This window comes from Nothoprocta perdicaria, unplaced genomic scaffold, assembly GCF_003342845.1.
Source record: "Nothoprocta perdicaria isolate Ctin4 unplaced genomic scaffold, notPer1 scaffold_272, whole genome shotgun sequence".
In the NCBI taxonomy this organism is placed as follows: domain Eukaryota; kingdom Metazoa; phylum Chordata; class Aves; order Tinamiformes; family Tinamidae; genus Nothoprocta; species Nothoprocta perdicaria.
Genome location: NW_020455502.1, coordinates 756,116 through 782,249, shown reverse-complemented (window position 1 = coordinate 782,249; position 26,134 = coordinate 756,116). Strand labels below are relative to the sequence as shown.

General features: G+C 38.7%; 1 protein-coding gene across 2 annotated transcripts in view; it reads right to left on the bottom strand.

Annotated features, from left to right (window-relative positions):
* SYT1 (synaptotagmin 1) overlaps window positions 1-26,134 on the bottom strand; it is a 334,456-nt gene that overhangs the window by 52,200 nt on the left and 256,122 nt on the right. For both annotated transcript variants that reach the window (XM_026040975.1, XM_026040974.1), the window contains exons 6-7: window positions 24,598-24,765; window positions 21,553-21,720 (exon numbers count right to left, since the gene is read on the bottom strand). In XM_026040975.1, coding sequence (XP_025896760.1) covers window positions 21,553-21,720; window positions 24,598-24,765 — 336 coding nt within the window. The remainder of the gene's footprint in view (window positions 1-21,552; window positions 21,721-24,597; window positions 24,766-26,134) is intronic.

The following is a 26,134-nucleotide window of genomic DNA, read 5'->3' as shown; positions in this document are numbered from 1 at the left end:
GAGAAAAGAGCAAAGCAGCACTTAGAAAAAAAATCATTAGACAGATGAGAGCTGCTGCTCTCCTTTTCCTGCAGCGCTGCCGTCTCTCCGGGGGGTTAATCGTGGTGCTCTGGAGAGGAGGCGAATCAACTAAATAGCCCAAAAAGGCATTTCTGACAGCACTGCTCCTCTTTCAAAGGCAGCAGTGCTTATGGCACATATCTATTTGCACAATTTATTCTGGCAGTAGACTATAAAGTACATTTCTGTCAAGATAAGGCTCCAGTGCCTTGTCTTTTTTTTTTTTTTTTTTTTTCCGGAATGTACTGCAAGGTTGGTTGTTGAAAAGTTTTGGGGGTGTATCCAAGCTGTTTGCTAAGACACCAGCTAATTTTTGCAGGAAGTATGCTCTCCTGCAAATACAAAAAGACATGGTAATCTAAAAAGTCAGGAGGAAGGAGACAAATGAGATCTTCATCCCGGGAGCCTGGGGAATGCTAGTTTTCACAAGTTCATAAAGCAGTTGGTATTTCACAGAGAAAGGACAGACCACGTTCAAAGGGTTTCAAATGTAAATGTTCTTCTCAAATGGGGAGCTTAAGCTTCTAAGCCATTTGAGAGAAGCTGAGCATAATTAGGCCAGAGTTTTGGCATCATGTAGATGTAGATATCTAGATAAATAGATACATAATATCATATTTTGTAAGTATTTTTTCACCGAAAATTAAGTGCATATGCTGTCTTAAAGCGTGCTTTATTCACTGTAATCTGTGCAATCAAGTATCTGAATATCTCTGTGTACGCTGGCATTTTTTAAAATAAAATCCCTACTGAATAGCATATATTCCGTATAYTGTCATTTCATTTCCTTATATTCTTTCTCAACAACTTTTTCACACCATCACATTTTATCCAYGTTTAGATAAGAATCTGCAGTATATCCTCCTGAAGAATGTGTGCCAGGTACTCAAATATACTTCCAGGTTACAGCTCCCTCCTGTATCAAAGGGTGCACGGGTACATTTGAGAAAACTTGGGAATGCAGGAATCTGGTTATTCTAAATGAAGGACTAGAGCCTTATGTATTGGCATCAGGCAGTTGTTGTTCCTTCTAATCTTTAAAAACTTAGATGCTACTATAACACCTCTAAGGGAATAGACTGTGAAATAATCATTACAAGCTGAGAACAAAACCTTAGGGTTGTCATAGACAGCTCCATGCAAAACACTAGCTCACTGATATCCAGCGGCCAGAAAGGATACAGAACTAGCAAAAAGTTAAAAAGCAGAAAGGCAAAGCAAGATGAAACAGAACAGCTCATGATGTTAAATGTATAAATTCATGTATAAAAACACTGTATAAATATAAATGCACTCTATTAAACTACTATCTTCAAGAGTAGTTTAGTTATTTCCCTGGTCCATGCCCGCCATGACCCCCACCTCCCTCCCCACCCAAAACACAGACAGAATTTGGAAAGATTTCAGGAAGAGCAGCAGGAATGATCAAAGATATGACACAGCTTCCAWGTCAGGAACAGCTAAGTAGATTATGACTTTTCAAGCTGGAAAGGATATAATTAGGAAGGGGTATCTTGGAGACCTCAAATTGCCCTAGCAGAGCTCTAATGATGTTATGACCTTCTTCAGAAAAAAAGGAGACCTTGGTATCACAAAATTTGCATTTTTTACTCGTATCTAAATAACCCAAGATACCTTTCATGGCATGGACTGCATTTTTACAGATACTTGCCACTCTTATCTATCCATATGGGCTGTAAAAATCTCAGGATAGGTTCTGACCATGGAAATATGGATTTTAGCTGCTCAATCTGCACAGCTCGTGCTCAGCTCTCACTGACCATGCAATGACCTGGTGAYGGCAAAGCACACTTTTGCTCTCTTGACATTCAGTTTTGGAGCAGGCTGTGCTTGCTGGGTACACAGGGAAGTTGATCTATCACTTGCAGCTTGTTTCGAATGGAAGAAATCAATTGCCTATCGATTTGTGTTATCATGACCATAGATAACCAAGCCTCCTTTTGTCCTTTGCAGTAGCTGCTCTATTACATGGTAGACTTGGTTTAAATTAGCCAGGTTGATTTATAGTGTGCTTTGAATAAGACTGAAACAGAGCATATCTGAAAGCTCTTCTTCATCCCCCGTCTCAGAGACCTTTATGTACCATCCAGCATGTGAGGGCTCTGCCATTGCACCTGGATTCAGGAGGCAAAACTTTGGTCACAGCAGAAGAGCAGGACCTCATTTACTGACCACCATTTATTTTGGTAGTTCTTTTTAAATTAATAAAACGCTTCTTACACACAGTTCCTTCGACTTTTCTTATCTAGGTGTTCTGCGTGGATGTGTGTATTTGTGTTGAGACTGCAGTGTGTTTGCTAAGCATAAAATTGTGTTGGAGAAACAACAAATCAGTTGTTTCTGATCAGCAGTTGTGTCTGCTTTGAGCACTTGGGCAGCGGTTGGAGGAGGTGTTTTACAAGCACAGTTATTGCCACAGAGACCATCACCTCTCACCAGCCTGTTTCCATCTGCAGTCACGTTACGCTTCTGTGCAAATGCTGCCATTGTCTACACAGAAGGGTAATTTTATGAGAGCATTTAATGCATTTTTAGCCTCTTCTAATGTAATTTTAGCTGCAGGAAGCATGGGGGAGAAGCCAACACCTTGTAAACAGCAGTTTTCTGGAGATCACCAGCAAGCCATGGGAAACGGCAGCAGATGATGGACTCATTCCAGTGAAAAACTTGTAAACAGAGGCATAGTTTCCTCTTCAGATTACAACAGAATGACATTTGGGATTTTTTACAGTTATTGAAATCTGTATATTTGTATTCTTCCATATTTCTTGAATATTAGCATTTCTCTTTGCATGACTGCCACAAGCTCTTAAGTTCAATGGTATTTTTTTTTCTGCTACACCCTAAAATATTTGTCAAGCCAAAAATACTGCAAGTAGCAGCAGTGCAAGGAAGCCACAAAAAGCAATCACTAGAGGTGTGGTTTGCAGGAGATAATTACAAACCCCTGCAGGGCTATGAGGTACAGCCGAGTGCTTCTGGCACGGTGATTATCTCATGGAGGTGCCTTATTGTTATTATGAATTTCTTTCAGCCCCATATATAAATAATTTATGTTAGTAAATTACTTTGATCTCTGATGGAAACTGCAAGTTGGTGTTAGAAACTTCCAGCTGGGAGGTTCACACACATTAACCTATCCATGTATAATGGCTAAACACCAATCAAAAGACTCCCTCCATCTAGGCAACTTCATAATTTCATTACCTTCAAAGAGGATGCGATGCAACAAAACATAAATGGCATAGACAGCACTGGTACCACTTCTTCAGCTTATAAAAGGCTATTTAAGGTCCTATTGAGAATCTAATYTTTTTAGGGAAGACTCTAAGTGATTCCTGCCTGTCTCACATTCCTCCTTTTACTTGTCACTATTCATTTCGGCCTTGATAACAGTGCTCTAATGAGCTATTGAGAAAAATGCTATTTATGCAGATTACTCTCATTCACACTGCAGAATCTCTAATCGCAATATCTGACTTCTTAATATAAATATTCTCCATATTTTTCATGTAAAAGGATATAAAAAAGTTGATGCTTGCCACCAAAATAACCAGTCACAGCATCCTAAGGTTTTTTTTTCTCTATTCGGATCTAAGACTCCCAAACAGTCAGTGGAAGGATGTAAAAACACAGTAGGATTTCCAAATTCAGTTCCAGGTCTGGTTATGGTTATTTGCATAAGCTTCAGAAAGACACAGTAGGATGTGATTCTCTAATTCTAACCAATACGAAGTGAAAATCCCAGATCCCTGGATTAAGTTTTGAGGCCCTTGCCTCCTGTGCCTACTTACAGAGACCTCAATAGGTTAGTTCTCCTGGCATGTCAGCGATGAATATGAAGCCACCAAGGCATCATCCTAACACTAGCAGCAACCCGTGGTAATGTGGACTGGCCATAACTTCTGTAACACACGGGCAGAATGAGCAACCCGTACACATAGCTGTGAGCTACAACTGGGAAAACACTGTGTGCTTTCCCCCACCCCACCACTACAAATAGGGAACATACTGAGCAAAGGAGGAGATACTGATTTGTTAGGCTCCCTTTTCTCTAAATATGAAAGTTTATTTCTGAAAAAGAAATCTTTAACATCATCAGCTTCAAGGGCATTATAGTTTTGGCAAATACATGATTAAAGAATAAAGCAGGAAATTTTAGCCCTGCAATAGGCACGAGGCAAGAAAGAAAAACTTTTTCTTAGGCCTGCAAATCAGGAGACAGATGACCCACAATATGAAGATGATTCTGCCACAGTTAGCAAAGGAGTGGGAAGTGAGCAAGAAGTTCTTAAAATCCAGTTTACATAAACAGGCTAGAAATAGATGGTACAGGAAAGAAAGGAAAAGGAGAACAGGAAAGAGAAAGAAAAGCTGCAAGGATATTTCAGCTGATGTGCCAGCCCACTGCTATGTCCCTTTTACAGACTCTCATCTGWATATTTATGCATACCAACCACCACTGCATCCCAAGATCTATAGGCTAGTTTAGTCTGTGGAGGAGAAGCTACGGAGGGAGAATGGGAAAGGCATAATTTTCCCCAGCCTTTTCAATCTGATTATAGAAGTAGGCTGATTATAGAAGTAGGTATTTCAAACTTAGGAAACGTTAATTACCAACCTAGTCAATGTAAACTGAAAGTTTTTAACAACTAAATCCCCAGCCTGACAAGCAGAACAACTCCTTTGGCATCTGAAAGAATTTCAGGTCCGTGTGAGCAGCAGCAGAGACGCTATTAGAGAACTAGTGCTGAACAGGGGCTAAATGCCTCTGGAGATAAGGAGGAACCTTCTTCATGGTTGTACATGTCCTTTGGAAGAAAATATCTTAAAATAATACAAGTATGAAGAGACAAGGGTCCTGTTGTTCATTCCCCTATTCAGGGATCGGTCTTTATTCATAGGAATAACCCATTTGTTTTCCAGAATGGAAGTACAAAGTATCTGTGGAGAAAAGACTCCCCTCTCTGATCTTACTAATGTGATCTCAGAAATGCATTTCATTGCTCACACTCTCTTCAAATGTGCAAACTTGTCCATAAAGAGCAGTTCCTGTTAAAGTGTTCAGCCAYAAGGCACACAGCAAGTGGATTACGAGGGAAAGCAAAGTGAAATAAGCTGTAACAGGAGAGCTAAAGAGAAGCAGAGGCTGCCTGAAGCAAGGAGCCGGAGAGCCTGTTTCAGATGCACGAGAAAAGGGACCAGCGGGGACAACAGACCAAGAGGGGAGAGAGAGGAGACTGATGCTAGGTGAACAGAGAACAGAAATAGAATCAAAGGTCCACCAGGGAACTTTTAAAAGAGAGAAGTTTCTGAGCGGCCCAGGAACAATCTTTCAAAGTGAGTTTATTAGAGGTAGCAGGAGGTGCTACCKGTGGAGATACAGGTACGATACAAAGCAGGACTGTGGAAGAGCCAAGCGAAACAGCCTTAATTGCATATTCCTTTCGACTGCTTTCCCTACTACAGTCCCACTCTGTGTCTCCTTTGTCATACAACTTCTGTGAGCCAGCACTATTTTTTACCATTGCTTAAAGGGAACAGAGCTGGCAGGATCCTCCTATGGAAATGAAATCTATTTTTTTTTTCACTCTGAAGAGCACCATTTGGCATAGAAATTATTATCACAGTTCTTCACAAATCTCTGTCTTCTTTTGCAATCTATCTCTATCTATATTTATATATGTATATACATATATACACATTATATATATGTCATGGATTCCATTTATTTTAACTGCCCTAATTACGTAATATTCTCCAATCAGATTTGGAAGCAAGCCGGGCAATGATTTGAGCCAATCTTTATTAAAATAAAATAACAAGTCAAGTTCTATCAGCTTCTTTCTGCTACTCCTCATTTTTAACTGCTAAGAGAAAGCATTTTTATTCATGCTTTTTAAAAAGCAGAACAAATAGGAAGAATAGAACCCGACATTATTAGTGGAAGATGACACTTCATGGTCATCAGCTTAAAAGCATTACAATCAGTGTTGCCTCTTGCAAAATTAGAAAAGCTGTGGCTGAAGGTACTTGAAATCGAAAATTAGCAGAAATGCACCCTTTGATTGCCAAACAAGAGAGCATGCTATGAAACATACTGAGCGCTTAGTTAAACAAGAGGAAAATGATCTCCTTCAATAAGCAAGAATGAATTAAAACGAATATCTGTCCCCACACATCATGGGCTGGCTTTCTGTGACTCTTTGCCTACCCAAAATGTGTGCAGCTGGCTGTTCTGCTCTAATGATTGCATCTCGTTCTGTTTTGCTACTTGGCTGCTTCTCAGCGCCCGCCTGATCGTATTTCTAAATGTCACTCACGTTTATGCAGCCTAGTGCACAAAACAAAATTAATTTAACTGAATGGCACATTAATATTATTACTTTTGACAGCATGGAAAACTTATTAACTATAGCATGTCACAAGGTAGCCTTCGAGTGAATAGCTTAAGTACAACATTGAGAGGAAATGTAATACACTCAAAAGATCTTTTTTTTTTTTTTTTTTTTCCCCTCTGGATTATCACACACTGTGAGAAGTGAAATTGCAAAGCTTTCCCATAATTATTAGAAAATTGCACGTGCTTTGCAGTCACTCTGTAGATAATCCTTGTCCTACTGTGACAGCATACCGGTAGCTACAGCACAGCACCCTTGCTCCAAGTGAAAACAGCCTCCCTTCAGCATTACGTGAGTATGGGCACTTGAATGCTTCGTTAAGGTGTTACCAAAGGACTGCCTTGGATTCTCAAAGGGACTGACTTAAAGGCTTCAGGCTATGGCTTAAAATTACAGCATACATCAGAGAGGGTCAGTAGACATCAGGGAAAAGTAATAAAATGCCAAAGAACCAAATCAATGATTGATTTCTCATTTATACCTCAAATAGCGTCTTTATGATGTACTTTTTTTCCTTGAAATAACACATGCAGATTTTAGTCAGGGTCAATATTCCATTGTAGGTAATGTTATATTAAAAACTTGTGATGAACAGAGTCCTTGCTCCAGTGGCATCACATTTTCAATTAATGATAAGACAGAACAGATAGATTAAACAAACCAGTAGGTGGGAATGACTGGAATGATGGAGTAACTCCTATAGCTACTAGCAAATGCTGCTAAAATCCAACATCTCTGCTCAATGAATATCAGGTGAATTCAGCTGCACCATATATTTTTGTTTGATCTAAAAGATCTGAAATTCAGTGGAAGCTGTGGATTACCTTCATACATGACCACTTCTTTTTCACTTTTCCTCTGTAACAAAGTTTGAGGATGAAGACTTKGCACCTTGACTAGTCATAGCTTCATTAGAAGCAAATAGTTCCCTGTGCAATGACACCGACAGAGTTTAATTCACTCGGCTCCTGTGGATTTATGTCCTATTTTCTCCCATCTCCTGCCTGCATTAGCTTTCTCTAAWTCCTCCATGACATCCCCTGTTGCTACCGTCAGCTTTCTCCCAGGACTGCAGATCACAAAACCACACAACACACCAGCCCCTTCCAGTATCTCCTCAAAGGACAATTAAACAAATGTGATGATTTTAAAACCACAAGCATGCTGGTTAACGATCAGAAGGCCAGATAAAACACGTAAGGACCCTTGAGCACATGCTCAAGGACAGGGTAGGAATTTGAGCTTCTTTCCTCTTTCAGGGATTGATTTTAATAATTTCTACAGAAACCTTCATCATACCTCCTGATTCCCAAGGCAGCACACAACGCAGCTCTGCACCATGCCCACAATTTTTCACCTTCATCTCCATAAGAAGAACCCTGAACCATACGGGCAGGCCAGGACCCTGTGTGCACCGCAGCAGTGAAGTGGAAGCGGCTGGAGGCCTGGGGACCACACAGCACTGATGCCATCCCAGGTGGAGGCAGGATGTGAGATTTCCTCGGTCACACGATGCATCCTAATGGCAGTGCTGGGAATGAGAGCTAGCGGGCTGTGTAAGCCTTGCTTCTTCAGGAAACAGAGCTGAAAAGGAACTGGGGTTGCTAATGGCAAAACCACGTTCAGCAAATGTGAGTTAACAGCTGAAAAGTGAAGTCTTACAACAAGACACCTCTCCATCTGTAATTCAGCAAGATGAAGATGACTTTGTGCTTCAAGTATAATTTTACCTCAATCAAAGCCATTCTTCTCTTTCCATCCGCTGCCCCTGTGCCAGAAGCACAGGCAGGATCTGAAATCCCTCTCTTCTTCRTTTGGACAGTTGTGTTAAATAGTCTTCTTTCATTGACTTTTGTGCTAGCTATTTTCCTTCCCAGAGTCTCTAAATATCCTATTAAGAAGAGATAGGATAAAGGATACAGACCTAGAAAAGACGCAAGATGAAAAAACCTCAGAAAAGCTTGGAAGCGCTCTCGCTTTGGTGCCTCCAGAAATATGTAAAATCCTCTCTCAGATCATTTCAATATTCAATATAACTTCCCAGCTGAAATGAAGAAACTAATACATGCCTCTTTCCACAACCCCATGTTATAGGTTTTAAGTTCAACTAATTAAGAATTTATGCTCAGTTCAAGACTGAAGTGCTTCTAAACTACTGTGGTGAATTCAGTCCTGTGGACTTTTCCTTACCAGACTCATGTCCACTTCTAAATCAAGCTTTCAAAAATTTATTTTCATGGAAATACTGAAATATATCCTATTTTGAGGGCCTAAAAATATACAGACAAAAACCTCTTATTACTCCTAACTATTTCATTTTGAAAAACGCACTTTCTTAACACATTCTTTAGGAAGACAAGTCAGCTCATCAAAGGTCATTGTCGCAATCAGTACCACACACTGAATTTCATTAATCTCTTCAGTAAGAAGCAAGGGGTCACTGCAGTCATCTATAAAAATCTAGGAAAGACGACTCTCCTATCAGGAGATCTCTGGCTCAATGATGTTCATTTCTAATAAATCTTAGACCACAAGGGAAATTCCAGAAGACAGGAACACTGCTAATGTTCTGCCCACATTACTCACAGAAGCCAAATGGAATGAAGGCAGTATCTAGCAGTCATTTGCTTTTTATCAAAGGTAGGTAAAACAAAGGAAGAACTCATAAAAGTTTGCATTAATTATGGTTAAAAGCATAGAAAATATAATGAATGTGTAGTCACATTGCTTTATGGAAAATAGGTCTTTTCAACCGAAACCAGATTCATTCTGAGACGAGACTGTATATTTGATTTAATGAGAAAGCATGAGTAAGTTGTTTCAACTTCCTATTTCAAAGTATTCTGAGAAAAAAATGTTAGTTAATTTGCAATTCTTTCAGTTCTGTTCAAGGTCTACTGCTATTCTTACAAAAGTAGAAGATAAATTTCTACTGATAAAGTAAGCAGGTGACGCAAGAATTTGCATAAGCTAATGAAGAAATGATGATAAATAAGAAAGGACTAAATCACTTAGCTTGGAGTCAGCCACAGAAARTACGTTTTCTTATATGCAAAAGCAAATATGCTAAAGCTCACATCCTAACACAAAGAACTTGGACTATGTCTAAATATCTACCAAATCAGGAACTGTGGTTGACAAGGCARTGCCTTCTGGTGAGGGTTTAGGGCTATAAGCCACAGAACATGAACTACTAGTGCAACACCATGCAAGAGACTCAGCAGCAGAAGTCAGCAGAAGTAGTATATGACTTCGGCAAGGATAGCTAGAATACTTTATACTGTTTGTATGTCAACAGTTTTGAAGCTGCTGTGAACTAAGAGGAAATGTAAAAAGTCACATCTCTTACTGGAAAAGTGGAGAAAAAGCCAGATAGTGTTAAAWGATAAATTTCTGAACCTTTTTGAAAACAGGATTGAAAGTTATTTGATTACAAGGCATAAGCATACCCATGTAGAGAAGCACCATGCATTAAAGGGCTGGAATGTATTGAGGAAGGCATCTAGTGAAGAAGGGCAAGAACCAGGGACTTGAAGCAGACTCCAAAAATATTTAGATAAGAAGCATACAAGTGRAATACTTGCTTTTGGTGATCTTCCAACAAAAATATGCTGGATAATTCTGAAAGGCAGAATGACAGGAGAAAATCTGCACTTTCAACGTTTGTGGTCTAAGACATGTAACCATAACAGACTGTCGTGGTCTGAAAATCAGATGGCTTCTAGTTCTTTGCTTCCAGGATCAAGCAAATCTAACCTCCAAGCTTGTCAGAGGGTTGCCTTGTGCTCTCTCCTTTCCGACTTGGCATGGTGGGGAACATGGTATCTCCCAAACGCTTCCAGTTTCCTAAATTGATTATWCAGGATTCTTTAATATGCTCCTAAATGACTTATGAGACCTCTGACTTAGGGAAGACAATCTAACTTTTTTTAGAAAATATCCAATTTGATGGAAATAGTAACACCTGTAATTTGAATAAAAGACTTTTGAAATGGMAGACTTTTTTTGGTAGAAAGAAAATTTTAATGCTAGTTAGTTTAGAATTCAGATAAAATAGATAAAAAGTAAAGAGCTGTCATACTCAGCAAGTTGGAAGAGCTCCTACAGCGGTGGTTCTTAAGGCAATGAATCAATGAACAGGTGGATTAGAAAGTCTAAGGAGCATGTAGCAGTGTTTAGGCATAAGATATTCGCAGCTTTATATTTACTGATTATGCTTGAGACTGAAAAATAGTTTTCAAGACGGGCAATCACAGAATCACAGGTTTCACAGAATCACAGAATAGTTGAGGTTGGAAGGGACCTCTAGAGATCATCCAGTCCAACCCCACTGCTCAAGCAGAGACACCCACAGCACGTGGCACAGGGCGGCATCCAGGAGGGTTTGGAAGCTCTACAGAGAAGGAGGATAAACAGAAAACTTAATTTCAGAGTATTATGTTCCTATATAATGTGACCAGAGTTTATGCTTGCAGGAATTCACACTAATTGTAAAAATCTAAAGTCAAAATGCAAGCAGAAAGCCAATACTCTCAAGTCATTTTGGAGCAAATGACTGCTGCTACAAATGTAAGACTTAATTAAATTTGTTCTCATTTAAAATGATCATATATCAGAATACATTAATTACTGGGAATTTTTATATTTTAAATAAAAAACTGTAAATTTCAATACACTGCATGTGCATTTTTTCCTAATGTCCATTAAGAAATCAACTAATAACTAACTAAATCAACTGTCACAGACATTCTTAAGAAATTAYTGTATCTTTTAACTGAATTTAAATGCTGTAATGATTTCAAGGACATGTTGAAAAGTCTGGTTCTACACTTGGAGAAACAYAGTTCTTAGATATATCAAATTGCAATGAGAGTAATTGTTTCTYGTTGCAAAAATTGACTAGGAAGGACACGCACTGGTACATATTTAGACAGCACATCATATTTAGATGGCAATGTACAGGGTTTTTTGAAGGCTCCGACGTGTYTTGTCATATAAAAGTTAGTCTTCAGGAGTGATACAAAGAGAAAAGGTAGGGATGAAAACTAATATAACAAGAATGGAATCAGGCGTTATAGCAATGTGCTGTTAGAAGTGAAGCTTTTCCTTTGTGTCGCAGAATTGCAATAATTGTGCCTATTTTCTGTACAATAAGTAAAAGTCAAAAAAAAATTAAGAGTAATGAAAATTAATTCAAATAATCTCCTGGAAAAATTGCCTTCTCTAAAACATCAGAGAAAATTAATGTTCAGCCTGACTGATTAATGTGAAAGTCTGAATGAACACAAACACTTTCAGGATAATCCCCTGCTAYCTAATTCTGGACTGGGCATCCAGAGAGACCGGAGATGTCAGCTGCAGATGTCGGCTGCTGCTGCCAGCTCACATGCCCAAACTCTAGTTGTTGACAGCAGAGACTTACCTGCAAATTTTCACTTACAGTGGAAGAAGTGGAAAAACAAGCACAAAACAACTAGGTTCCAGGCAACCCAGTAGCTCTGAAGATTACCAGGAGTGATTTAAACAGCACTGAAAATTTGTTAATAGCCTCGTCAAGCCTCGTCTGGCTACAGCCATCTGCACCATGAAGAGGCCCCGCTGCCCGGCTGGTGTCACAAACAAGTTGTAAACTCTGTGTAACAGCAATTTGCCAGGCAGCGATTTAAGTCAGAATTTCCCGGAAAGGTTTTCATCTAAGAAAAAGCGATTTGAACTTGAGGTCAGGCACAAGTGGAAAGAGGCAATGCAGAAAGACTTGCAAATTTAGTTGCCATTATCTGCAGCAGTGAAAGAGGCCGTAAGTCCTTGTGCTGGTTGGTAACAGGGAAATGCATCTGGCTGACCAACCAGCAAGGACAAACTGCCTCAAGCTCCTATGCTGCTTTGGAAACTCCTGCCTTTGGTGCTAGTTCAACCATAGTAATTGCAGGTGCCATCCTCCAGGATTCAATTCCAAATATTTCACTTCACCTGGCATGAGGTCACCAAGCAGTTCTGAGAAACAGCTGGAAGGCACCTGGATTCAGAGGGGAGATCAGATGAGAATTTCCTGTACAGGCTGAGGGCTCCAGCTCAATGTGAGCTGCATTCGGCTCCCAGCAGACAGCAGGAGCAGTAGCTCTGAAAGCCATGGGTGCAAGGGGCAGAGCAACCACTCCATCCATCTAGGCAGCCATCCAAAACAAAAAAGGTCACTGTAAATGCAATTAAAGGCTGCTGCCAAAATTATTAGAGTTTTCATWAAAGCTTTTTAAGTTCCATCACAAGATGCACCATGAAAGTAGGATCTATTTCTGCTCCCACACAAACATCAAAGGAGAACATGCCGAGCAGAGGGGTGATGGAATGAGCCACAGAAGTTGGACCTCTGGCTAGCATAGATACTACAGGTGATAGCAGCTTAAGGCTGTGCTGGCTAAAAAGTACTGCTTAATTATTATTAACTGACTACTCAGGTGTTTGGAATGATGGTAGAGGTTAAGAGAACCTAAAAGAATGACAAGGTAAGAAATCAGCAAGGTTTTATGATTTTTTTTCCCCCRTTTTGCAGCACAGAATATGAATGACTGGAAAGAGAATGGTAGAGGTGAGAGGGGAAGTGGTTTGAATTTAAACAGTAGCACCATTCTTGGACTAAAATTCCTCACTATTACAGGTCTAGATGACAAAGAGGTTAAAAAGCAATTTTAATCATACACTACCAATATTATAAATGTACACATTCAGATAAGCTACAGAAAAGCATTTATATCTGTCTTGTTTTCCTCTTTAAATTTTATCTATCACATATATAGTGACCTATGAACAGCCATGAATAATAGTACTTGCTTTGATCTGTTCGACTGAAAGTCAAAGCCTAGCTAAAATCAGTCCTTTGAAAGACCTGTGTCTAGGCCACAGACTGCAAGATCCAGAAAGCTAGAAAGGCAGTTTCCATTAACCTACAAGGCAGGGATGCATAAAATGCAGAAACAGAGGTACTCTGTGAAAATGGTTTTTTCTGCAAGTTATTTTTTTGCATAACAGCATCCTGCCAAGACTGAATTAGAGATGAACATGAGAAAAAGCCTGTGCTATTCCCGAAGTATTTAGAATCTATTTTAAATCATGATGTCCTGACTGTCTTTTACTTTTTTTTTTTTTTTTTTTGTATTATGCTAATTACAATCACAGAGTAGGAAGGAAGAAGAGGAAAGAGGTACGGGGTTGATTGTGCTAAAGACACCCAGCTACATCAACTGTCTATGTGAGTAATTTTTTGAACCTTTGGTGGAATTTAACTGATAGGTAGTTATAGGAACAAGTTTTCACTATCTATTATCCATCTGGCCTAGAAGTAAGACCTGGTAATATTCCCCTCTACACACCCTCTACCTCTTAAAATATTACCATAAATAAAAAAAAAAGTTCAATCCCATCTGACTTCTAATACAGTAATATTTTCCAGATTCTGTGATTTTTTTTTCTTCTAAAATAAGGGCATTTGGTGCCAATTTGTGTCACAGGCACAATGCAAAGTGCTTCAAGTGCCAGTTAAGCATGTTGTTAAACTAAACTGCAACACAACAGGCTCTAAAATGAGGTTAAATGGTTACTATGGTAATCCCTGACATGGTCTAAATTGGTGTTTAAGAGCTGAGCAAGGGGAAAAAAAAAAGATGAAGCAGTACTAATCCTTCTTAGACTACTATTCCTAACTCTTTGTCTTTACCCTTTTCAAAAATACACCTTTCTCTGATCCATCTGGAAACTACGGCCCTTCAGTGGGCATGGAGTGGGCACAACAGAGACAGGAGAAGACAAGCACATCCCACGTCCCAGCCTTCCCTGAGCAAGTTGCCTTTGTCTGCCCAAGAACTGCTCTTTCTCCCCGTTAAAATGCTGCTTCTATTAAAACACCCTGTTCCGAACGTTGACGAGAAGGTTTCCTGCTAATGGCACTTATCTTGGGGTATTTTGATGTAGTCATCTTGCACTTGCCTGTAGCTCCTCATCCTGATTCATGAAACAGCAGATAACAGTTTTTGTCACTCTGTCCATTTGCGAAGGAAGGGGACAAATGGACATGCGGTGATAGTGTGGACTACTGCAAAGCTTTTGACCAGAATCCTATAAAGGGCTGCAAATTCTGCCCTTGGACAAAGCATTTATACATGCTGGCCATCAGAAAAATTAGTTAATAATTAGAAGTCAGGAGAAAGAATAAAACAGGAAAATTGCATTTATAGCATATTCCATGGTCCTTTTACACTGAACAACAGATTTTGCAAGTGCATTTACAATCTCTCCCAGATTACAGAGCTTTATTAATAACTGGGAGCACTCCATGGCAGATAGTGGCTGAATTCCCCAAAATCCTTCCACAGCTTCAATCCAAGACACCTTCTCATCATGAACCTTTAGCACCTGAGCTTACTTCAATCCATGCAAATGGCTGATACAGTAATTGACTGAATTACCTGTAGGTGAATGGCAGAATACTTCCAAAATCCAACATAGATTCTGCTTAGATCTTGCTAAATGAATTTTTAAGCCTTTCTTTGTCCATCTTTCTAAAAGGCTTTTCACTCTTTGGAAAATTGCTTTCCAAATACTCCTGTATGTTTAACATCCGAAGTCCAGGGCTTYCAATCTCTCTTGGTTGGCCTGCCCTATTTTCTCTGTTTAGCTTTTTAAAATATCCTATACTTGAAAAATGAAAAATAAAAACAACTAATTACAAGAGGCAAAGATGAGGAATCTTTCTTGCACTATATCTTTCTTTGGCCTCATAACTTCCTTTTATTTCAGTGAGTTTCTGGAAGGCCTTTAGGAATGTGCCTTGTTGAGAATCATTATTATTTTGCGAATAGACTATTAGATGTTCACACTCAGTATGGATGCTCAGACCTAGACCTCACTTTGTCAGTTCAGTTGTACCTCAAGATGGCTTTCTGTACTTGAAAGCCAAATGGGAATAAATACTTTTTTGACAAATATGCAAGTTTTTCTGATCTCTGGAGAGCATACTATTTAACACTATCTCTGAACTTCTGCTTTGTTTTTAATGTCTCTGTATTTCAGTTTGATGTCTATAAAGAAAGACAGTGCCTCTGACCTCCAAAGGTTGGTTTCTTTTCCAGAGACAGAGTAAATTAACACWAGACTTGGCAAAGGTATATGGTGGGATTGCCAAAAACTTCAGTATGAAAGGTGAGGAAAGAAACGCAGAATTCTAATAGCCTGGAACGAAGCGTTGCAAACGCTCCATTTGAGTCATAGGGTTTTATGTTTCAAATCATAGCATTTTAACTTCTTAAATTTCAAGAGGAAAAGCAGCTAACCAGCTGTTGAAGAATTTCACATCATGCTTATTCCAAAATTTAAGAAGCCACCTCCCACATTTTAAGAGCCTGTTTTGTTCCCTGTCTCCCTATCAAATTCAGTTCCTCTTGAGGACAGCTGCTCCTGCTTGCAGTTCATTTACTGTATACAATTCTGCCACAAAATCTGCCTATTAAAAAACCCTCAGATTTAAAATTTCAAGTAGTCATAAGACAGAGCGAAACTGGGAAAACCTGAATATCATGCAGCAAACACGGTGATCCAATTTAACACGCAGCTAAATAAAGGTGACCTCACATTTTAAAATTTGTCTGACACTCTCACAGCATCTCCATAGGGATAATGATACTTTCTTTTGCAAAGCACTGTTATATCTGTGAAGCTGTATAAGAGCTAAGTGTTATTATTAGAGATGGGAAAAGGCCTATTAGATCATCTGTCCATCTCTAGGATAACACCAAATGACAGTGATTTGCTGCTCTGATTTGACAGTGACATTTTTATGAATGTCCTTTCCTCTCCGCACGTCTTGGTGCTGAGGATTCAAGGAGCTATCTGGCTTACTAGTTTTGTCAATCATCTCCAACTTCCATGAAGGTAACCGAAGGCACTCTTGCTTTCAACTTTACTTTTGCACTCCTGGAGGCTCTGAAGAAGTCTTTGGGGTGGTTCTGGTGGGTTGAAGGTCTCCTCCCTGTGGAAGGAAGTTTTCTTCTCCAATACTTCCAAAGAAGAGCCCTTTCTGCTCCTCTTGGTATTCCCATACTTCCCCAGATTTCTTGGAATGTTTGCTCTGACAGGTTTTTAATTTAACTGCCAATATAACAAAGTGTCTGGAGAGCAATYGGTTGAGGTATGCAGGAGATGACTCTCAGTATGATTCATACTGCTGGGAGTGAAGGAGAGCTCTGTCTAGCCTTATGTACTGCAGTGATAACAGATATTGGATGCAGTGTGTACTCAGATAAAGTTAATGGCAGTGACATCTGGTAGATGACACAGAGGAGCAAACTCCTATCATCTGTTTTTTTACACTCTGTGCCCAAACCATTATATGTCAGACTTGGTAAAAGGGAATAATCTTTCAGCATCTACCACTCTTCCCTCCCATGCTCTCAGTCATACTAGACTGAAGGACTATTAGATAAATTGCCACCATACATTTACAAAGGTAGCAGAACTAAAAGCAGCTCGGGAAAAAGGATTCAAGTATGTAGCTCATTAATAGTGGCCTTGCCGATACTTAGCATTCCCAAAGCACTCCACAGGCATAACAAAAGCTTACAGAGTCCTTTACTTTCCAAGTGCTTAACCAATATATATATATTGATAAGAGCTTTCCCAGAAGTGAATGGAATGTCCCTGAGGTGACATTCAAATGGCTGGGCCAACAGAGGTAGGTAAGCTTCAAATATTTCATTAAACCTTCATCCTTTGCTATGAATTTTAAGTCCATACAGAAAAACAAATTCATGGAAAGTACACTGGAGCTTTCTGAGTATAAAAGAATATGTGCTTGCAAAATGAATTCCTCTTTTATGATTATAGTGCTCATTAGATTGCATATTCTGTGACATGCAACAAGTGAATTGTACATAAAGTGAAATGAAAATAAGAATTTTTACTATACTGATGCCACCTAGATGACTACTTCAAAGCCACCGGTCATGCTTGCCACTGATGTGCTTTGGCATACATCTTGGTTTGGGGTCTTAATTAAAACATTAAGAATAGTTTGGTGAACTTAATTGACAATACATTTAGAGTTCTAGATAGTGGTAGTTTGTTAGGAACTGAAAAATCTATCCAAATTTTGTAAAGGCAAAAAAAAAAAAAAAAAGACAAATACACTTTTCAGGGACAAATTCACATTTTGCAATTATAAAATGCAGACTACTCCAAGAGGTTCTTCATGTTAATAAAATGTAATTATATTTGTCATACTCTTTCGGATGAAATCCAAAGAGCAAATGCGTAAGGTTTTAATTCCAAGTTTATCATATTTTCTTAGAATTACTGAGCCCGGTGGCCCCACCATGCTTATGGTCTAATAAGATATTAGGATGTGTCTGTTGCTACACACCTAGCCTAGGAAAATCACGTTAGCCTTTGTAGTTGCAGGAGGGTATTTGTTAATTTTGAAGCAAGGGTACCACTTGGTGTGCATATTTGCAAGCCAAAGCCCATAGTAACAATTGTGAATTATGAAAAATGTCTTTAAGTTACATGTATATGCAGTATACATAAGATAAAACATCTCTATCAACATATTAGAGTGTCCCTGGTGTTCTCTGACTCCTCACTGSCTAGTAATTCCAAAATACCAAGCAGATCACAATTTCAGACAAAGTAAAGCAGTATTACCCTGAAGTTTTAGACATTTCCTCGTAGCTAACAGTGTTCTGAAATACCAGCTTACACATAGCTTCAGCCAAGCCACGAAAGCATCATCGCAGGAGACCAGGTCATCGTAGGAGACCAAAACCCACTAAGTGTCAGGTATGCCTGATCTTACTATAGGCTCTGCACTTAATTTTGGGTTCTGGTGCATTATGTCTGCTGCAAATTCTGCATGCCTGCTGTATTAGGTAGTAGCAGCTGAATGGAGACAGGATCTTTCCTGCCCCTCTCTGCCCCTTGCTTGTTATGGCAGAATTACTGCCAACAGCCTGTCTGGCATCTCTGCTGCTGAGCAAAGAGGCTGCTGAGCAAAGACGACAGTGAGTGACTTGGCACTAATCAAATATGGAAACCCATTTCCCAGGAAATGACATTTCCTGGGAACCACAGCTCCCCAAACCATTAAACATGTAACCCTCCTGGTTTGGGTAGATTTCTTTTCTAAGCTGTGCTAAGCAATTCTCTAGGTGATGCTCAACATATCTATGACACCTATAAATCAGATCAAACACAAATGAAGACATTTTGGTTTAAAAGCACTTGGCTTACCTAACTCCTGGCTAACTGGTTTCTATAAGATCAAATTTCATTTTTATCAGGTCAAATTCTATTATACAGAAAGCTAAGCTTAACTAAGTCTCCAGCTTAAGTTATGACAATTTTCCATATTCACTGGATACTATGGATGCTGGTGAGCAGAGATGTAGAAGTGAAACAGATAAACAAAATTTATTATTAYCAAATAAACAAATAAATAAATAAATATTGAGTGCAAGAATACTTTTTTCAGGTACTTTTTCACAGAATCCTATAGCCGGGCTTCTTAGAAATAAAAAACCTCTTCAGTTATGGCTTCTGAAAGTCCCTATTAAAAAAAAAACTTTGCAAAAAATGTCATTTCCCCCCCGCATATGCAGCATAGGAAATATAAAGAAATGTAAGCTGAGGGGGGCTGAGGCTCAAGTATGAGTATGACGGGGGCACAGGCTCAACTGAGAACTGGGGACAGCTCACTGCTTCTAGTTACCATGCAAATATGGTATTTGCATAAACAAAAGTCAAGTACATGCAAAACTACCTATCTGTCACTTTACTTGGGCTCTGAAAGCACAAATAAGGTTAATCTTAGATTTATTCCCTGCTGCAAATTGTCTGAACTTCTTGAAATACTCTTCCAATTTCCAAATACTGTAAGAATTGTTTCTTTTAAGCACTTTGTTTTATTTCAATTAAAAGTTCCATTCAAGTCAGAATGCGTTTGTGCTTCTTCTATTTTACAGTATATACTTTGGTACTAGACGCAGCTCACATTGATCAATACTTATTTCAAGTCACTTTAACACTGTTTTGTATTCGCAGGGTATGGACTTTATGAAGGAACCAAGGGACTAAGCCAGTCTGTGACTGTGAGTGAGCAAGTTCAATGTTCTGTTGTCCAATGCAAATAAAAGCCTACTCTAGTCTATACCATATTATCAGTTATGTATGGGAATATTGTTATGTTCTAAAATGTTAAATTTATACTAAAAAGGATGATGTTAAGTTCTGTTTTTGGTCTATATTTTATGTTTTATGTTTTCTGCAACAGCAAAGCAGTAGGCACATTGATATTACACTACTAGAACAGAAGCTCTGGTTATGGAATTMAGAGTTAGTGACATTTAATTTGGAAAGATTAAATACTTTGATTTCACTTTTTTAGCTCTCCAGTATGTCTGGACTTTGAAAGTATAAGGTTTTTGAACTGCAAACATTTTTAGTATTTTCATCTTTGGCTCTCAAAATGGAAGAAAAATACATTGTATAGTGTGGTTACCAACATCACAGGCAATTACAGTTAGAGAGTCCTGCACATGGTGTCCCAAAGAAAAGAAAATACCATGCAGGATAGCCTCAGTGTAGCAGTGGCTTTCAAATTAACAAGAAGCAGAAGAAGTAGAACTGAAAACATGGTCTTCAAAAACTTACACTACAAAAAGCAAGACTATAGAATCTATCACCTTTTAAAACCTGAGTGGGCAGTGTGGTACTGCTGAAAATCAAAAGGAGGAATGAAAACAATTATTTGCTGAATTTTCTCAACTTGTATTCTGAATCCAATATTCAGGTTTTCATTACCTGTATTAAGGAAAAATGTCAACCAAAGATTGTCTTTTCAAYTACAGAAGCAGAAGTTGGAGTACAAAGCAGTTTATTAGCTAAATCAAACAATGAGGAAGTCAGGCTTAGATTTATTCTCCTCTCACTAGAGAATGAGGCATGCTGTGCACTCTGCCTATTACGAGTTGGCAGAAATTATCTAGCAATCAAAAGGAAAAATAAAGCTGAGCGGGAAATGTTCCTATAGTAAGCAAGAAGGTGGACTTGTTGGGATGAAGAATCCGCAAAAGTGTCTTGTGTATATATATCTACTAAAGATGGTGGCATAGCGAGGAAAATTATTTTCAGTTCAATCAAATCAATGATTATTATCGTACAGCATTTCAATAAAACATTATTTCAGTGAAGATCTGGAGAGAGAGTCCAGCGCAGGGCTACGAGGATGATCAGGGGCCTGGAACATCTGCCATATGAACAAAGGCTGAGAGAGCTGGGCCTGTTCAGCCTGGAGAAGAGGAGGCTGAGGGGGGACCTGATCAGCGTGTATAAATACCTCAAGGGAGGCAGTGAGGAGGAGGGGGGTGGCCTCTTTCAGTGGTGGGCAGGGATAGGACTAGAGGAAATGGCTTCAAACTGAAGCATCGGAAGTTCCACAGGAACTTAAGGAAGCATTTCTTCACTGTGAGGGTGACAAAGCACTGGAACAGGCTGCCCAGAGAGGTTGTGGAGTCTCCTTCTTTGGAGATCTTTAAAACCCKCTTGGATGCAGCCCTGTGCCACGTGCTCTAGGTGACCCTGCGTGAGCAGGGGGGTTGGACTCGATGACCTCTGAGGTCCCTTCCAACCTTYGGCATTCTATGATTCTATGATTCTATGATCTGCCATTACCTTCATACACAGACAGATGTGCCTGAGATGCAAATATTCAAAACTATGATGGCCACAAAATGCCTACAAGCACACTGTTTTTTTAATACAAATGCAAATTTAGGTATATAGACTCTACCAATTCAAGAAAAACTCAAACTCATGAAAATTTCCTTAATATGTCACTTAAAGTATCAGAAGGATTGATTAAAAAAAWCCTAAAATTAGGATTAATGCAAGACATATTAAAAATGTATCAACCTGAGAAAAGCTGACAGCAGATGAGAACTGTTTTGGAAAGAAAAAAAAAATTGCTGCTTTGACTGTTTGTCCAGCTGAGGGTAAAAGTGTCCCGACAAAACCAAATGATTTCTCCTACCTCTTCYTTCTCAGCGCTTTGCAAGTCCCTCCACTCCTCCGTCACATGCCCGAAGTCCACCGTGTTCATCGCAACTTTATATTCCCCAATGATATCGTGTTTGGAGAAACGATCAAAGTCATAAACTGCCATCACTAAAGTTTTTCCACCCAGCTCCGAGTATGGCACCTGCGGAGGAGAGAAAAATGACAAACGCTCCGACGATAAAGATGAGTCCACTACAATGCAAATCTATTTCTTTGCTTTATCAGCTGTCATCTCAGGTAAATTGAACTGCAGGGAAAATTATGGGGCGTATTTGTTTCAGCATCACCAGCTGCAGCATTTTTTGCGGCTCGGCTATGGCACTCAATAGAACAACGTGGCAGCTCACTCATCACTCCCAGAGTTTTTTTCCATTCTAGTCCAAATTATTCTGTGGGTGATGAAACTGAAAGAGGAAAGCCCAATTATTTGCACCTAAGATACATGAACTTTCAACACAGGAGTATTTTTTCCTCTATAAATCAACTGTCAGCACTTGGAAATGGCCAGCTCACAGACTGATATAAAAAAAAMCCCAGAATTGGCTTACTGTATCCAACACAAGCTAATTAGACATTGAATAGTTTCCTTACAGTACAACTACCTATTACTTGCCAAGGCATATTTTTCATTATTATACCTTTCACGCTGCAGACACTAAGGTTTGTTCTAAGTCACAGTGTGGAGTTAGAAATTGTGATGCCAGAAAGCCAAGTTCTGACTAATTCTCCAGCTGTTCTGACGTTCTCCGGACAGATGCTGTAGGTTAAGATGTTTATGAGTCACATTCTTAATATTCAGACAAAGCTGTGCARTTCAGGTAAGCTACACTTGAGTGGCTGTCTGGAAAAGTCTGATTTAGGAATTATTTGGACTTAACATTGAACACTTGGTCAATTTGAATATATTTTGCAAGTAGAAATCATTTCCATGGGCTTCAGTAAACATTTATTTATTAATTGTCTATATTAAAAGAGAAATGAAAGCGTGGCATTATCATTGGCCATGCTAACAGCTATATGTTCCGGTCTATTTAAATCCTGGGAACCTCAAACATTTTGTTACTGTTAGACTTCAAATTGCGTTTTAAAATGCTAACCAATAAAAGAAGAAGTTTTTCTATTTCATGTTACATAATGTTCACAAGAAACTTTTAAAATTGAKGGCCAGCTCTAGTTTCCATTACTGCGTACAATCATTCTAGGAGCTGCAGGGTTGAGTATTATATTAAAAGGAAATAAATACTACGGTAAAATTTATTTTGATTACATAAATTAATTACATAATTAGCCTTCKGAAAAGCTATAGAAGACAAGTGTATATAGAAGACAAAAATCTGAACAGTTTCACATGCATTTTACATCGCATTAAAACTAGAGACGTAAATCGTCTACTAAAGACATAAAACTAGAAACGTGGGGTTTGGGTCTCGAGGTGTAGCAAAGCAGAGAAATRGCCCACCTCTTCCTCCCCAGCCTTTCACTGAGGATGAAGGCAGATGGATCCCACCTGAGAGCCTGGGAGTGGGCTGCAGCATGGAGCTGGGGTGCCCCATTGGTGGAGCTGGGGTGCCCCATGGACAGCTTTGCCCCAGAGAGGGGTAGGAGGGCTCCCGAGAGGAGCTACAAACTGTGCAAATGACTCAGATGAGTAAGGCAGTGCCTCAATAAATAAAAGTGGTCCCCAAACAAGCTATTTATTAATGCTGCAGCACCAGTTCACTGGTATTCTTGGTCACTTATCTTTTTTAGTACAGTCCCTGGAAGAATGATAGTACTTGGCATGTTCGATTTACTTTCTCCTGAGTACAGAAAGCAATATCCAGGGGATGATCAGTACCCTACTGGGATGTACCTAAACACCRCTGCCAATTCTTGCTTAGAAAGCTGTAATTTTCTTCTGAAGAGTAAAATCTGAATATCAGAGATGTGACTTCAAACAAGTGGACATTATAGCTCAGGAGTGGATGCTCTGATTTATAATTTGTGCCATCATTTTCAATGACAGGATTATTGGTTATTTCTTTTTCTTCATTTGTTTGTGTGTGCTGCACTGGAATCTGTAATTTATAACTCTGTTTTCTTTTAAATACTCTCTAAGGAAAGCTTAAGGGAAGAAATACCTCTCCACAAAAAGATTATTTTTATGAACATCTTCAAGGGAAAAAAACAAGCTTATGTATTCAGTAGTAGTTGTGACCTCCAGGGATATCTCTCTCATTGAATGATTACACAGCCTGAGTCTTTCCCTGTTCCTGTTTTCAATCTGCAGCTGTCATTATAAGACTGGGCATACAGTGAAAAGCCTAAAGTAACAGCAGACAAATGTATATTAGGAAAAGCCCATTGAAACATGCTGAATTTCACTCTCTTCTTTTTTTTTTTTTTTTTGAATTTAACTGGAGTTTAGGCATAGCTACAGTTTTAGGAAGACACTATTCATAGGTACTATCAGAAGAACTTAAATATTACAATATATAAGCTTAACTATATTTATTTAATACTGATATCATTAACTAGACTCACAATTTCTTTTTATATGTAAAGTAGCATGGTAAAGAATTGATATGACAGGAGTATAGCAAGATTAATCTGATGTGCTTTCCTTCATCCATTTGCCTTCCCTGAGTTTTAATTTATTTTTGAGGGAAAAAGAAATGGTTTACTGAAATTCATAAATCAGACAACAAAGATATTTAAAGAAAATGCTGGTTTAGTGAAATTCACCTGACATTTGTCAAAATGTCACTCTTTTCCTTTTTTCATATAAGTGGTCTCCAACATATGAATCACACTATCATAAATCAGAATAGCTCAAGCCTTTTACATCTACTGAGGATCCACCCCTGTTTTATACCATTCTCATCATTAGACTGAATATTAGGCATTTCTGCAACTGAAAAATTCACTATGCCCTGGTTACCAGTAAACTAAAATATCTTAACTTTGAAGTTGAGTGTGAGATGACTTGTTAGTATGCAGAGTGATTAAAGAAAGATGTTTCAATAATTATCAAAAATACCTTGAATGTAAACTGCTCATTGAAAACAGGATTAAGGGTCTTTCTGTGGACTTTTGTCTCGTATTTCTTCTTCTTATCAGGCAGAAGGAAAACTTTCACATAGGGATCAGAGGTACCACCCATATCTAATGCAGGCAGCTCAGCTGCTTGAATGATCCCAACCAAAAGCTGAAAAGAGAAAAAAGAGCAAAATGTAACTTCAAATAGATATTAATAAAAAATATTTAACAGAAATACACACACACACATGCTTTTTCTGGTCTATGAAAAAGTGTTTTGCCCCCTTCTAAGGAAATTCTTCAAGAAAGGGAAATGAAGCAAAGTTGTAGACTACAAAACCAATTACAGCAGATGCAGACTCTACAAAGGCCCCTTTTAAGCAGAAAAGAGATTTTTAAAGGGCTGCTGATTACAGCTAAATACATTATTAATCTTTTTAAATACTGCAATCAAATAACTTTCAATTGTCATTGCCTCTCGTGCATTATTTTCCTATGGTGGGCACCATGAATAGAAATCACATTATTAAACAATCAAGAACGTGTAATTTTAACTACAAAATTTCACAGAACCCCCACCCTCAAGCACAAGAAGGAGATGTAGAAAGTACAAATATTCAGGTAGAGCTCTACACGTGAGTCTTGCAGTCTTCCTCATATTTCCTTTGTTATATACATAAATGAGCTTAAGTGATTACTTATGGATAAAGTCTTCAAAAAAAAAAAAAATCAAGACTAGCTTTTGGTAACTGAGTTCCAATATCACTTCTTCATTTCATTGCARGATGGGAATACTAGTTTCTTAAGCAACTTTTTAAAAATAGGACGGAAGTACATTTGAACGTTTTAAATGCTGTGGCCATTTTTGAGTGTTATAAACGAAGGCTCATATTATTCTAAACTAGTCACTAATACAGCTTGTATTACAATAATATGTAGACCTCTCAGCCTATGTTAGGCCTCATCAGAACAAGGGAGGAAGAATGTATTTTTAATCCTCATTTCGTCTACATGGAGCTCATATAAATATTCAAGCGACTTGTTAAAGTCAATCTGAAAACAAGAGAATAAGAACTGGGCACTAAATCTGAGAAAAGGTTCTTTTCAATCAGTGCTTCAGTCAAAACATGCTTCTCTCACGGAAGAACTGTTTAAAATTGGAAACAGAAGATCCAAAAGCTGGACTACAGAACACTTGTCAAGCTATAAAGAAGTTGCTATGACTTCCTGAAATTCTTTAAAGTTGGATTTATCTCTGCCAGTTTTAAATTCAGAGTATGGTCTGCATGCCTTCCTGCCTGTGGACCCTTAAGCTCCATGATGTATTTTTCTGTATCTGTATCAAACACCTTGCCTTTTTCTCTCTCATTGTTATTCTAGATGCAAAATTGTTCATAAATACATTGATAGGTTCAGGATCTATGTAAGTCTTTCACATCAAAGAGTGAAAAACAAGTCTGTGACTTTAAAGTTACATTGGAAAAGCAATTCACCTCCCTTAGAAATTTTTTCTCCCTAAAGCTGAAGCATCATGCTCC